The 15,315-nt window shown below is 38.2% G+C and overlaps 2 protein-coding genes across 2 annotated transcripts; one reads left to right on the forward strand and one right to left on the reverse strand.

The window, feature by feature from the left end:
- Nucleotides 1–713: 713 nt before the first annotated feature.
- On the forward strand, nt 714–9,335 carry LOC141643990 (uncharacterized). The gene is made up of 15 exons (XM_074453405.1): nt 714–1,225; nt 2,350–2,526; nt 2,626–2,750; nt 2,857–2,995; nt 3,392–3,541; nt 3,643–3,696; nt 4,171–4,266; nt 4,354–4,413; nt 4,582–4,656; nt 5,158–5,211; nt 5,644–5,745; nt 5,829–6,401; nt 7,024–7,155; nt 8,491–8,598; nt 8,902–9,335. Exons 1-15 carry the CDS (start codon nt 803–805, stop codon nt 9,049–9,051), a joined length of 2,418 nt encoding a protein of 805 aa, XP_074309506.1. The 5' UTR covers nt 714–802; the 3' UTR covers nt 9,052–9,335.
- A 1,265-nt stretch (nt 9,336–10,600) lies between these two features.
- Nucleotides 10,601–14,309, reverse strand: LOC141643991 (uncharacterized). The gene is made up of 2 exons (XM_074453406.1): nt 12,920–14,309; nt 10,601–11,961 (listed from the first exon to the last, which is right to left on the reverse strand). Exons 1-2 carry the CDS (start codon nt 14,146–14,148, stop codon nt 10,914–10,916), a joined length of 2,277 nt encoding a protein of 758 aa, XP_074309507.1. The 5' UTR covers nt 14,149–14,309; the 3' UTR covers nt 10,601–10,913.
- Nucleotides 14,310–15,315: the final 1,006 nt, after the last annotated feature.

A 15,315-nucleotide genomic window follows, 5' to 3' on the forward strand; every position in this document is an offset into this window, starting at 1 on the left:
TAGGTCGTTGACTTGCTGTGGATGTCTTTGACCTTGCTCAATATGTTGACTTGGTCAGCGGTGCAGAATATGCCCCATCACCTTATATAAAGTTTATTATTTTAATAATTCTTTTACATTGTGTTTATGTATAATACGGTGGCAGCCGGCACGTAACATCATCTCAGTTTTCGATTAGGCATATCACTAAAGGAATATGAATACTTCCTTGTAATTGATGCCGGCTTTATCAATCTGTTCTCTTCGGCTAAAAAGAGCTGAACTGAACTTAATGGAGCTGAATTGCACTTAACACGACTGAACCAAACTGAACTGAATTAAGAGTTAATTTGTGAAAAATTGAGCGGAATGAAGCTGAACTGAACTGGATAGAATTAAAATGAATTGAAATTAAGTCAAAAAAAGCCGAACTAAAATGAGTTGAAATAAATGCAAATATGAAATATTTAACAATTACCGTAAAAAAAATTATAACCGTTAATACTTAAATAACATTTGATTAATTACAAAAACAATTGCAAAATACTAAAACTTTAACAATTAAAAAGCGAACCTACACAAGCTTTCGGTCCATTCTCTACAAAGCTCAAAATCAACTCGAGCCGAGTTTTAACCGATCTCGAGCCGAATTTTGACCGTGCTGATCCCAAAAACTCCACGAACCGGCTTTGATCATTGCAAGCCCTAAATCCATTCGGGCATGTTAAAACCCTAAACCCCATTCTACTCTATATCTCTCTATACCTAATCTCAACCCTCACACTATCACCAATCACCTCTCATCCCTACCAATCACCCAAAAATGTTGCCCCCAAACATAAGCGGCAACGTGGTGATCCTCTCACCGGAAGCCATCTCCGCCTCCGGTCGTTCCGCCGACAAACAATCCCTTCAAAACCTTCAATCCAAAATGAAGTGCGATCCTGAAAGCTACACCGCCGAGTTAGAGCTCATCTACCGTCAATTCCAGTCGTCGCTCGAACTCTTCAAACAACAAGCTGCATTAAGCTTTAATTCGCTTTCCGGTGTCGCCGCCGATCCTTCTGTATCGAAAAACCTTGCTGAACGGTCTATGTTTTTGTCTCATATGTTTCCGCATTATCCGAAACATCTCGCTGCGTTTCCGGAGCTTCTTGCGGATCTTCTTCGGTCGTCTGCGCTTTCGCTTCCGTCTTATCTTCGTTCTCATCTTACTCAGGCGCTTATTCTGCTGGTTAATCGTAAGGTTAGGGTCTTAAATATACATTTCGATCATTTGTTTACCTTTGATTAGAATACTTCTCGATAAAAGCTAAACAAATGATTGAGACGGAGATAATACTTTTGTATCGCTGTTTACTTCCCCCACCCCAAAATTGCTGCCCTAGGTTAGTTACTCAAATGTAGATTGATTGTAAATTGTAATACTGTGGAAGAACTGCATAAAACTATTTACTATAATCTGATTTTGTGAATTGTTACTATAAATTGGTCGGTTTAGGTGAATTGGTACCGAAATGCTGACAATCATACATTAGGTCGTCATCTGTAAAAAAATAATTTGCAAAAGACTTGATTGATTTGTAGTTTTAGGCAATTTTTCCTAATAATATTGGTAGTATTTATGTGTTTTACGTTTTAGCTCATTATTTTGATGAAATCGATAGGTTAGGGCGTTGAATTACTGATTGATTGTTATCTTGATGACAGTGTTTTTGTTTAAATCGTCGTAACTGGTGCTTTTGTATTCTTGTTGCCGCTGTGTGAGTAATTGTGTTTGATTTGTTTCAAGTAGTGCTGTTGTTGTTGGTCTGGTTACTGTTGTAATTGTTTTAGATTTTAGATTTAGGATATAGTTGTGACAGGTTGCGAAATACTGACTGCACGACACGGAAACATGTTTCATTGCATTGTGATTTGTGACGGGTTATTTGGAGTCGGAATGTGTTGAATATGTACGTTTCGGAGATGAAGGTATTGGGAGTAGGTTATAGACGTGAATATTTAAATTATTTGTAGTTGGTGATGAAGTTGTTTATTCCAGCATCACACATGAAGTCATAGTGATTCGATAGCCTTTACTTCAAGCTCTGAAGTTGTGTTGACTAGTTACATATGTAAAACTCTGGTTACGTGCCCTGGATTGCGTTAAAAGCCGAATTAGATCAATCTTGCCCGAATAGTTGCTTAAAAAGCTGGAATTGGTATGTGTGGAAGAGGAAGAGGCGGGCATTTGATTGAATTTCATGTTTTCCGTCTCTCAGTTCGTAGAGCAACCTTTTACCATTGTAAAAGCAAAATTGATGTATCTTTTGATAAATGTAACACATTCTATAGTTTTACTGACATTAACGAGGCATTGGGTTGCAGAAAGTTGAGATTGGCCAGACGCTGCCATTGTTCATGGAACTCCAGACTCTTGGTGATAGGACTTTGAAGAAACTGGCATACTCGCATGTAATTCGTTTTATTCAGCGCATGAATAAGAAGCACAAAGATGATTCTAAGAATAAGCCTCTTCAGAATATTCTTTTTCAAATGTTACAGGTTTGTCTTGTTGTGAATTAAATTTGAGTGGATATTTGTGCACATACTTCTCCATTTCTTGTTTGAGAGTCTAGAGTATAAAAATAATGTTTTTTACAGCGGGAGGAGGAGTCAATAGCAAAGAGGGCTCTTGTCACCCTTTGTGAACTTCACCGCAGAAAAGTCTGGACTGATGATAGGACTGTCAACGCAATTTGCATGGCTTGCTTTCATCCTTCATCAAGGTGCTCACCTCTTAAATGCCTACATTGATGAGGTGATATTTTATGTGAGGAAGAAATTATTTGTGTGTTTGTTATGTTGATTAAGTCTGGTGTTATTGTCTTTTAGGATCATGATTGCAGCTCTTTCCTTTCTTCTTGATTTTGAGAAAATCCAAGACGATGATGACAGTGATGCATCGAGCAGTGATGATGAGGACTCTGTGCAACAACCCCATGTGGCTCTTAGTAGGGAAGACGTGTATAAGGTCTCTTCTGCTTTCTTATCAGTGTATTGCTTCTGCTTTTTGGTGTAGTTGCAGTTGCCTATACTCCTGTTTGACAATGCATGCAAAATTAAAGTCCCATGATTTTGGATCTTCTATGAATTTTAAAAGTGCGGTAAGCCGGTAATTAAGAAAATTTGTTTGATTAAAAAAAAATTCGTAGTTCCCCTTCCTGCTACATTGGCAACTACACAACAGAGCAAAATTATACATGTGATGAATGAAGGTGTTTAAGTAAACAAGGATGAAGTTAAATGTTAACGTGAGTGCGTTACTATAAAGATGTTTAATTGTACTTAGGTTGTGGGTTTTGTATTTTTTATTTGCTCTGTTTAATCTAATATCTATGCATTTTAAACTAATGTTTAACTACTTCAGGCTAATAAAAAAGGAACATCGAAAAGCAAAAAGAAAAAGAAAGCAAAGTTGGAACGTGTAGTTCGTAGTATGAAAAGACAGCAGCGCTTGGATTCAGAAAAAACGGGCCCTACATATTATTCACCACTTTCAAAATTGAAAGATGCTCAGGTTTGTTGCTTTTATTGTGCCTATCGTGTGTTTCTGTTCTTCCATTTATCTTTCTCTATGCCACTTATTGTAAATCAATTGGGAATTTATTTTTCTCTCAGGGATTTGCTGAAAAGCTGTTTTCTCGACTACAGAGCTGTAATGAGCGCTTTGAGGTTCGTGTGTTTCTGACCTTTGGATGCTTCCTCTCTTGATCATAAAGATTCCTGACCATATGAGATGCTCCGTGCACGCCTTCTGCATCTGTTAAAACTAAGAACCAATGGTTGTTCTATAAAGAAGTTTGATGTTTTTGCTCCATTGCCTTATGCGCTATTGGTAGCTGATACAAAATTGTTCTTTTATGGGTTCCTTTGTTATTTGAGTTTCCATAATGGACGTCATTCTAGTTATTTTTTCTCTATTTAAATATGGTTGTAGCTGATTTTTTTCATTCCTAAGCTTGCGTGATGGATTAATGCGATGTGAATATAATTACTAGCTGAAACTTTCTTGGCCGCAGCTTTCTGGTCTCGCCATACCTTTAATTATTTTGCTTGAGCTTTGTGATTGTGTAAGTCAATTGTTTTCGGTTTTCTGCTTTAGTACTTGATGATAGTTGACATGTTACCTGATCTATGTGGCTGTAGGTTAAAATGATGATATTAAAAGTGGTTGCGAGGACCATTGGGCTCCACCAATTGATACTGCTGAATTTCTATTCCTTCATCCAAAAATATGTCCAGGTTTGTGGTGCCATCACCCATAGGTGTATTAGATGTTTGAACTTTGAAGACTGCGTTTGATTTACAGCTTACAATTTCTCTGTGTAGCCCCATCAACGAGATATAACTAATCTGCTTGCTGCTGCGGTGCAAGCCTGCCATGAAATGGTCTGTATTTTATATTTTAATTGCATCTTTCAGCTTCTTCTATCTTTTTTTTTATCCCAATTATCCTTTCTGCATTACATCAGCCGGTCCTTCTTCCTGACTTTAAGCTTTATTTTTATTTTTATTTTGTCATTTGTCTAATCCATGATCGGCAACTGGTCATATTAGGTACCACCTGATGCTGTTGAACCTCTGTTTAGGCAAATTGTAAACCAATTTGTCCACGACCGTTCTCGTACAGAGGTATTATTGTTTTCTTCTTGCTATATATATATATATATATATATATATATATATATATATATATATATATATATATACTACCTTCCATTCACTAGTTTCTTCTCATTTGCTTTTGCGCACTCTCCAAGGTGTCACTTTGACCAAATTTTTTGCGGTGTGTGTTTGTTTTCGTCGAAAACTATATTTTGTGAATGATAATAATAAAGAGAAATATTTTAATTATGATGTATTAATATTATTTATTTTTCAACTTATTTCTGGTCAAAGTATTTCAACTTTGACCCTAAAAATGGGAAATGAGAAGAAAAAAAGAATTGGAGGAAGTACCTTTATGTAAGTAAGCTAGGGATCTCAAGATCTGGTTTCTCGATGACTCAGATTTGTAATGTGACTTGTGTGAATGTCCTTGTAAAAATTGTCAAATTTTAGGAATTTCTCCTAGCTGTGAATGTTTGGACCTTTAGTGAATTTCTTATGAATGTGCTGTTTATCTCTTGTCAGGCTATAGCTGTTGGATTGAACGTGGTGAGAGAGATATGTCTACGCATGCCACTGGTAGAAAACTGATTCTCTCATGCCCTAGTACATTTTTAAATTTTAGCTGAATTTCTGATTGAGTTCCATACGTGGGTGGTAGAATGGGTTGAGTTTGATGGCTGCATCATCATTAGATGTTTGAATTGCTTTGTGGACATGTTGAAGTCATTCTCACATTTCTAGATACTAGCTTCTCTCTTAGAAAGTTAGAATATATGAATCAATTATTGTCAAATATGTACGCTAAAGAAGGCACCTTTCGTCTTCAATCTAAAGATATAAGTTATCATATTTTTCTCCGAAATAATTTTATTAACTTCAAAATTCACAGCGTAGCTGGAAAAGCAAAACTGCATTTTTTTTAAATAGAGAAAGTGTCCTGTTTTTATAAGCATGTCTATTTATGTGCTTGTTAGCTAACAACAATTTCCACTGCTTCATGGGACATAGATGATGACCGAGGATTTGCTACAAGACCTCGTTTTATATAGGAAATCTCACGAAAAAGCAGTTACAAGTGCTGCTCGCTCTCTTCTGGCTTTATTTCGAGAGGTATTGTCACTCGGTTAACTCTTGCTAAGCCATGGGTGTCTTTCTTTTAAGGTTTTGTAAGTAATCTTGTTGGCTTCATGTAGGTTTGCCCTTCACTGCTAGCCAAAAAAGACCGAGGGCGGCCCACCGACCCAAAAGCTAGACCTAAAGAATATGGAGAGGTGAATGTTGCAACCGATGTTCCCGGTGCTGAATTATTGCAGCTACATAATGATGATAGTGACTTGGAGGACGATGGTCATAATGGCGCTGAAGACATCAATGATGGTGATGAAGTTGGTGATGTTAGTGATGATGCTGATTCTGTCGATGTTGGCAGTGACGATGATGACACCGATGAAGGTAGTGAAGAGGTTGAAGATGACGATGAGATGAGTATTGGCGTAGGCGGAAGTGAAGATGAAAGTAATGACTCGGATAATTCGGGAGATGATGAAGATCCATGTAGCATGAGTGAATCTGATGACAGTGATAAAGGCGTCAGCCAAAGTGAAAAACGGAAGAGAAAATTTGCTGATTTTGATGAACAACTGAATGCTGCCAAGGATAGTCTTCGAGCTCTAAAGAAACTGACTACATCAAAGTTAGAGATCACATCAGAACCAGATGATCACATTTATTCTAATGAGGACTTCAAACGTATCAGAGAGTTACAGGTACACAAGTTAACTGTTCTATTATTTGAGCTGTCAATCAGGCAGGCCGAATCAGTTTCGTCACATCAATGCCAATTGCTTATGTAGACATTGGATTTGGGTATTATCGGGTCAAACAGCACTCTTTGGGTCTAATTAGTTTGGTGTGGGTCATCATCCTACGGGGTAATTCCTGGTCAATGATTGTGTACATGTGTTGGGTTAAGAAGGTTTTGCTTATCCACCCTTTTGTTTTGGATACTACCTTTTCAGGCTTTCCTTAGTTAGGGTAGTCATTTTTTTTTCCAGAGTTATTGTTGGTTATTTTTGGGGTCATTGCAAGTGGTGGTGAGACTGGTGACTAGTTTTTGCTTGGGCAAACATAGGATTAAATTATTTTATTGGTGAGTTAAAGCTTAGAAGTCAAATGGAAGATTAATTACAATGGGATGGGATCATTATTAAGCTAAATCATTGTTGGCTTATCATCAGGTTATATAGGCCATAGGATAGGTTTTTTTTCCTGGTTGGGACGAGGCATAACTTACCTTGATTTGATATTCTCGTTCTTGTAATGTACTAGATGTCATTATTCTGGCATTCTACGTTTCCCTAATGTTTTTCTTGGTTTTTAATGCATTAGGCAAAGGAGAAAGTTAACACTGCTCTGACACAACATGGGCTTTTAAAGGGCTCAAATTCCAGGTCTGCAAGCATTAAGATTCCATCTCCTGGCCAGTTGAGTCTCAAGCCGATTGACCCTGCCAAATTTGATGTGAGTTTTGATCTTTTAGCTTGTTCTCCATTTGCAATGAGTTTCTATACTATTTTGTGTGTTTCTTGTGGTAGCATAAAGCGCGAGATTGGGTAACTTATCAGGGTTATTTTATTTCTGATCAATTTCATCTCTTTATAATCGATCTATTTTAAGCAAAAGCAAGGTCATGAGGTGATAAGGATACAAAGGGCTATCTTCTGTTTCAGAACAAATGAATTCGCAATTCCTAACACGTCGTCAGGCTTTGTCTGCAAATTGTAGATAATAACTTTAGGGTATCTGTAATTATCTCGTGGGAACTTTATTTTCGTCTGTTCTTGTCCATGCAATGATTAGGCCATAATCTCCGACTGAAATTTGTACTTGTAGAGTTGTAGTTGCTAAAGAAATCTCTACTTAGGAAATAGGTCAGTAGAATTCCTAGGAATTATTTTAGAGGGAGAAAGAAAGAGTAAACATGGAGAAGTGAAAGAAACCCTGCCTGTATTTCTTCTTGTAGCCGAGGCACTTCGGTTTCAGCTCAATCTAGGTTATATAAGCAGTGAATGATGAATGCTTCTCCATACCATTGAGAGAATTCTAAAATGTCATATTAGTGCCCAGTCAAATGTAAAACTAACCGTAAATCAAAGTATCTGCAACTCAATGGTAAAACTAATCATGATTGCTGCAAGCATGCAGCTGATATACACTATAAGTGGTCACAACTAGTGATAGCAGACTAGTGGAAATATTAACAGTGATATAGAAAAGCGCTATGGAGTACAAAATGCTTGCAAATTGGAAGTAGTGATACTCTTTTGGTATTCCCGCATCAGTGTCCTTTGTGGTGTATTGCTAATTTTTCTGAGCAGGCTTAAAGTTTTCCAATATAATATTGCTTTTGGTAAATTATAGTCGAATTCTTCAGAGTGCAGTCTATATGTGGGTTTTTGTTGTGGAAATGGTATATCAGTATACATGTAAGCTTTGTGGTAATTTATGGGATAGTGGATGTGGATTTTTGTTCTGGAAATGGTGCATCGGTATATATAGCTTTGTGGCTGTGCCTCGCAAGATTCTGATCATAGTAATAGATTGAAAACAGTCGAAGGGCTGATAGATATTCGTGATTAAATGGTGTATCCTAGTGGTATGTTATAGACAATGAGTCTGCTGTTCTTTATTCCAATCTCCATTCTTGAAGTTAACGAAGGTTTGTCCTTATTTAATTATCTTAGCTACACCAGTAGTCTTATCCGTGGTTGTTAACTTTAACTTCTACACTCTCTGCCTTATATAGTAGGAGTATTTATCTACTATATCTAAAATTTTGTGTTTTCTTTTTTGCAGACAAAATCTAGAGGAAAGCTGACTAAGGATCAGAGAATCGCAGTAATGAAAGCTGGAAGAGAAGGCCGAGATGAGTACAAGTCCAGAACTGCTGTGAAGAAGACCAAGGTATCGCACTCTTACAATGATCCTTTCATTGCTGTGTTATTCTCCATTTCTCCTTGCTTTTAAGAGAAATTTGCATGGCTTGGGATCCCAGAATCCACTACCAAAATGGTATTTCGATTACTATTTGCTAGGCTGCTGTCTACATGAGATGAACCAGTTTTGAAACTGATGGGTTTGGCCCCGTGTCGTCTGTAGACTTAAGAATCGTTCAAGTTGGACTTAAACAAATTTTATTGGTGTTGGGTTTTTTAATTTCTCATGGTAAAATTTTGGTTACTCATACTTTAATTGTATGATAAACAGATCGCTGGTACAAGTAACCGTGAAAAGCAAAGGAAGAAGAAAATGCCTCACCGCGCAAAGCTATCGAAGATAAGCAGAGATAAACAAACGAGGAAGACGAAACAAAAGACGGCTGGTAAACAATTCCGTGGAAAGAAAGCGTGGAAGTAGTTCTGCAATTATGGGTGTAACTTAATTTTGCTACTAAATTATTTACAAACTCAAATATTTTCGTTTACACAATATGAAGAAAAGGATGTAGTTGCAGTATTAGTCGATTTCCCTTTCACGATCCCACACGATGCACAGAGGTCACCTTAGTAGACTAATGCTGCTAGTTTGTTGGGCTAGGAATAGGATACATTTTTTCAGCCATCAATTTGTCTAGGAAATTGTTTGCCGTGAACAAAAAAAAGTGAACTGTTTATTAGTACCAAAGCTTTCCTTGGACGTTATTCTGGTTTTCAGCTTGATTTTTAATCGTATGGTAAGCCTGGTAGGAAAATTGAACAACGTTTTGCTGGAAACTCGGGTTTTTGTCATGATATTCAGTAATCTGAGTCGGAATGGGATTTCAACATGTTTTTATATGTTTATTTGGTTAATTAATGGGAAAGCGTTGGTAATTAGATATTTGAGATATAATCAACACTATTTTAATTTTGCGAGTTTCTGTAAAATATGAGTAATTTGTACGCTAAGGTCATTATTACAACTAATAAGAACTTGATCTTTGGTCAAAATTGTTGTTCTTTCCAATTATTAAATGACAAATGGACTAAGTTGAGTGTAAATGGTTAAATTACTTATCAAGTTTATTCTTAAAATAGAAATGACACCAACTGACTGAGACGCCAAAAAATGGAATAGGACAGCGGGACTGAGGGAGTACTAATCAGAGGCGAGTGTTTGCTATGTATCAGATCATCTTACATGTCAAAGGTTAGAATGAATTAAAACTGAAACATGGAGGGAAATGGGTAAAGGTGAAAGGACAAGAAAAGGTACATGGGAAGTAATGGAAGTGCATGATGATGATATACAAAGTGGGAAATGGGGTCATGAATGGTGTGACCTGTTTAAGCACTACATGTGCTGGACTGCCATTGCTTTTTTCTTTTATCCCACCCTCGTCCATGACTAACTGCAGATTGACTCGCTACGACAAATTCATTTCTTTAAAAAAAACAAAAAAAAAAAAGATGACCGCAAGTCTGCAACAGCCTTGGAGATGCAACTTTAGCACTATAGCATTCACAGTTACAGACTTACAGTGTGATACATGAGGTTAACTTTTTGCTACTATAATACTTCCTCCGTTTCATTGAATTGTTTACGTTTTTCAACATTCTCCTCACATAATTTGAAAAACGTAAACAATTCAATGAGACAAAGGAAGTAGTAGGCTAGTAGGCAGTAGCTACTATACACAAATTCCAACGAGTCAAAATGGAGGAGAAAATATAAAAGAGTGTACAGCTTGTGAAGCTATGGAATCTGCCCATATCAAAGAAGAGTCAAGACTCGAGACTCAAGATTGACATCCAGAAAGACACAGCAAGGGCCAACAACATTCAACATATATAAATCACCTCGCATTACAATGTTTCTAAAGCATGTTGCATGCTTTCAAGCACACAATAAGACGTGAGTTCACAATAATAGATGATCTTGTCATGTTGGGAACACAGATTCAAGACAAACAATAAGCTCTGACAAATTAAACCCCAAAAAAAAAAATTATATTGAAATGAATAACACAACTCACATTCACCAAACAAGCACAATACTAAAACAGTTTTCGACTTCCACAAATGATGACTGTTCACTTGTATATACTTCGCCTTGCCAATGCAGATATAATAAGATGCACAAATCCTCCTAAACACTTATTTCCCCTATATGAAATGCATACTCGACACTAAATGCAATAATGAATATGCAAAGACAGACACACAGACTAGACAGTAAATATTTTATGTATACCAATTGTTTTGCTTCAAAATTGTTTTATGGGATTCCACACCGGCTTCCTACAATGGCTGCGCGCTTCCTGTCTGTTGCTTGCCACTGTCGTTCGGAAGCTGAGAAGACCCATCTGGCATCATCATTGTGGTTCCACCTGATGGCATGCCTTGATACTGAGAAGCAAGTACAGGCGGTTGAGGTTGAGTATAGTATATCTGGGGACGAGCCGGATCACTAAACTCATATGCGTAACCTGAAGCGGGAACAGTATTGGAAGCCACGGGTTGTGATGGGTGGTGATGGATCTGAGAGTAAGCCATATATTGCTGTTGCTGCGGTACGCCGGGTCCAGTGGTTGTGGTGTATACACCAGGGCCCATTTCAGGATTCGAAGCCTGTAGGTTTATATTCTGGGTCGGGTTATAGGTGGATGTAGTGACTAGGGCAGGATTAGGTAGGGCTTGGGTACGGTTTGAAGGGTTGGAAGTCGGAGCTTCACCCATATTTGGCTGCGGCTGACCAACCATATTTGGCTGCGGCTGACCACCCATATTTGGCTGCGGCTGACTAACCATATTTGGCTGCGGCTGACCAACCATACTTGGCTGCGGCTGACCACCCATACTTGGTTGCGGCTGACCAACCATACTTGGCTGTGGCTGACCAACCATACTTGGCTGCGGTTGACCTGGCAAGCTGTAATTTTGAGCTTGAGCTTGCCCAGCTGGCACATAATACACGGGGTACTGATGGGGATGATTTAGCAGCTGCTGTGGTGGATAATAGTAGGCTGGCATAGGCACAGCCCCGGAAGGATGATGGTGAACAAAATGCGCACCAGCTGGAATATACTGTTGGTGAGCCTGTGGTTGTGTTTGAGTCTGCTGCTGTGTTTGGGCTTGATGCTGTTGCTGAAGCAACTGCTGTTGGTGTCGCTGAAGCATTTGTTGCTGATACGGATCGTATTGAGGATGCAATGCATACCCAGATTCTGAAACTTGTTGCACTTGAGCGCCTGGAGGGAATCTGTTAACTCCAGAAGATAACTGACCACTTGGATCTTGGTATATGACCGGCCTTTGCCGAGCGATTGCACTTGAAAGACTACTATCACTGTAAAAAAAAAACATCAGACTTCAGAAATTCATATATTGATACGTATAATCATCAAACATTTACGTTGTCCATACTTGACAACAACATTTCATTGTCTCTCTACGCATTTTGAAGAAATTAATTGCCAAAGTTGTAATCTGTCAACCACCAAACTAAAACGGGGACAATCGAAAAAGAGATACAGGTTACACCTCCTCTCTTACAAAGCTATTGATCACTCATAACTTAGCTTTAAATGCACATACGGGGGAGAAGACAAATTTTTTTGGGACAAATCAAAACGACTATATATAATCACTCTAATAGGTACATCAGACGTGTGTGTGTGATGTGTCTCTAAGTGTTGAACTAGGGTATCTTGTGAAGACTATTCAAGTATTGTACGAGAGGTAACATTATAGAGTCGGAGTAACATAGACTCACAGAGTATGTGTTGATTCCATGGCACTAAGGCTAAACCTCAAACACCACAAACAAACTTCAAAGACGAGTGCACCTAAATGATTACTACTCCGTATCACTGCAAGACAATCGACAATAAAAGCTCACCTTCAAAACAATATAGTCATCACAAACAGTTAGTCTTGCTGAAGACAGGTCGGAGCAAGTGATGGGTAATGCCACTCACAAAACGAATAGGGGGGACAAGGTGGGGGCACCCCCATGTGCTTCCCTCTCTCCTCTATTTGGGTCATTTGTGAGAGGAAATGGTATCCGTCACCCGTCTTCAATGAGATTTTGTGCATCACAAAATATAGGAGTATCATCTACAACCTACCTAATATCGTCAATTTCACCTCACATATACAAATTAAAGATGAATACCCAATATGAATTTTCGATAACACAATCAAGCAAAGAGAATGTAGCAATCACCAATCCGCAATCCACAAAGACAATAAAGTACTAGGCTGAAAAAACATTAAAATGGGAAAATCAAAGCAAAGAGTACTACCTAGAAACGGAATCAGGAGACGGCAATTCAGCACTCAATTGCGGTTTTTGCTGAGAATTCAACCCTATAACACCAACACCCTGCCCTCCTACTTGCTGCTGTTGTTTCAACCTCTCATCCTCCACATAAACCCGATTCCCAAACTCCCCACCTCCGCCACCGCTTCCACCACCACCTACAACCCCTGTAAACCCACCAACCACCACTCCACTCGGCGGAGACGTCATCACAACAAACCCCTCATCAACCCGCTTCACTCCCTGCCCTCCTCCGCCGCCACCACCCACACCCATCTGCGCAAACTGCTCCTCAATTCCACCCTCACCAGAAACCCTCTGTTCCGAAACCCTAGCACCTCCTTCATCCACATGAACCCTAATTTGCGGCAAATTCAAATTCGCCATAGTTGGCGAAGAAGCCGTCGATCCAAACGACGACGAAGTTTCAATCATCGGCGATTCCGGCACCGATTGCACATCCTGTAAATTACCCAAATTAACCTTCTCCCCAATTTCCCTCTTAAAATTACCATTACTATCAGAATTCCCAAAATTAGGGTTTCCACCAACATCACGATCCAACCCGAGTAAACAATCAATCGTATTCGGATCCGAAAACCCGCGACGAAGCTCCTCCGTACTACCCCCACTCCCACCGCCGCCATTAAGCGCGTTAAGAAACCAATCATCAGACCCACCCGACCCGTCAAGCATACTCCCCATAGACTGAGCCCCATCCGGTTTAACCGGGAACAAAAACAACCGGATCCGACCCGGTTTACAATTCGGATTATTATTAGAATTCAACCGATCATATTCATCAATCATATTATCAAGATCTTCATCAGTAGAAACAGTAATCAGAGAATCAAGATCTTCGTTGGGAAGTTGGTATTTAAGCGTAAAGGGTTTATGAAGCGGCGGGTGAGGGAGCGTGAGAGACAAGCGCGTGAGGAGGTCGGAGAGTGTAGTTGTACGGTCGATGACGATCATGCGCGTGTCGCCGTTGATGTAACAGAGGGATTTTGTGTGGGGTCTAGGGACTATGTGGCCGCCGTAACTGCACATGAGTCGGAGTTTCGAGGTGGTTTGTGGTTGTTGTTGTTGGGGTGGTGGTTGGTCGTCGGAATCGGCGGCGCGTGAGTTGTGAGGGGAGGTGGGTGCGGGGGTTGGGGTTTGTGTGGTGGTTAAGGGTGGTGTGGTGGTGGGTGCGGTGGTTGGTGGGTCCATGGAGGCGGTTTTGTAATTAGGAGGAAGAATTGTAGACGGTTTTAAGGAGGAATTAAATAGGAGTAGAGTAGGTGGGGTTTAGGTGTTTGGGAAAAGGAATTAAAACAGCTGGGAATCAGGTTTTTTTTTCCCTTTTTTGAAGGAGAAAGGGGGAAATGGAACGAAAAGGGTAAAGTTACACCAGGTGTATGAGGGCTCTCATACACCACCAATGAAAATGCGCCACTTGTCCAACTCAAAGAATCTGATTTTATCTAATTAATCCCTTGATTCCTTCATTAATTACCCTCCCTAATTAATGTCCTCGGTTTTGCCATATATTTTATTAATTAAAAAAAACTTCTCTCCTAATTTATATTTAACTGTTATTTATTATTAATATTTTTGTGTATTTCAATATTTATGTATGCATTTGTATACCGTATATTTATACTGAGGCGGATACATTAATTAATACGTTATATTTGTACGTTTTGCATATACGATATTAATACGTTATATTTATACAATGTATTTTGTATAATTATTTTCGCTGATTATTTTTTATATGTATTTTTCGTTTTAATTTATTATTGAATATATTTGCGTTCTGTATTTCAAGGTTTTATTTTTTTTATTATTATTATTGATAAATTGTTTTTGCATTTTATAAGGCACTTTTTTTACATTAAATTTTCTTTGTTTAATTTCAAAATATTAAGTATGAAATTAGTGAGTTAAATAAAAAAAAAAATTAAAAATTTATTTTTTAATTTTCTTTAAAAAAAACTATTGGACATAATTATTTAATAAAAAATTCTTAAAAAAATGTTAATAATATAAATTTGTTTGACATAATTATTTATGGTACAACTATTTTTATTTAAATACTTTTTTTTACATAAAGTACACAAAAAAAACTTATTAATAAAAAACATACCGCAACAAGGTTCGAACCTTAGACGTCTGGTTAGAAAATGATGTATCTTACCAACTGTGCTACACGAATTATTTGCTGATAATCTATAAGTTGTTATTTTTATTTTGTAATGATTAAGAAGATGAAAGGTCGTTAGGGTTTTCCCCACCTAACTTGCATTTGGCGGTAAACCATGCATTGATTGTTTTTTTTTTTGGAGGGAAATATTGTATTATAAATATAGTCATTCCCTCCAAATTTTAATTCAT

Source organism: Silene latifolia, chromosome 2 (genome assembly GCF_048544455.1).
Source record: "Silene latifolia isolate original U9 population chromosome 2, ASM4854445v1, whole genome shotgun sequence".
NCBI lineage: Eukaryota > Viridiplantae > Streptophyta > Magnoliopsida > Caryophyllales > Caryophyllaceae > Silene > Silene latifolia.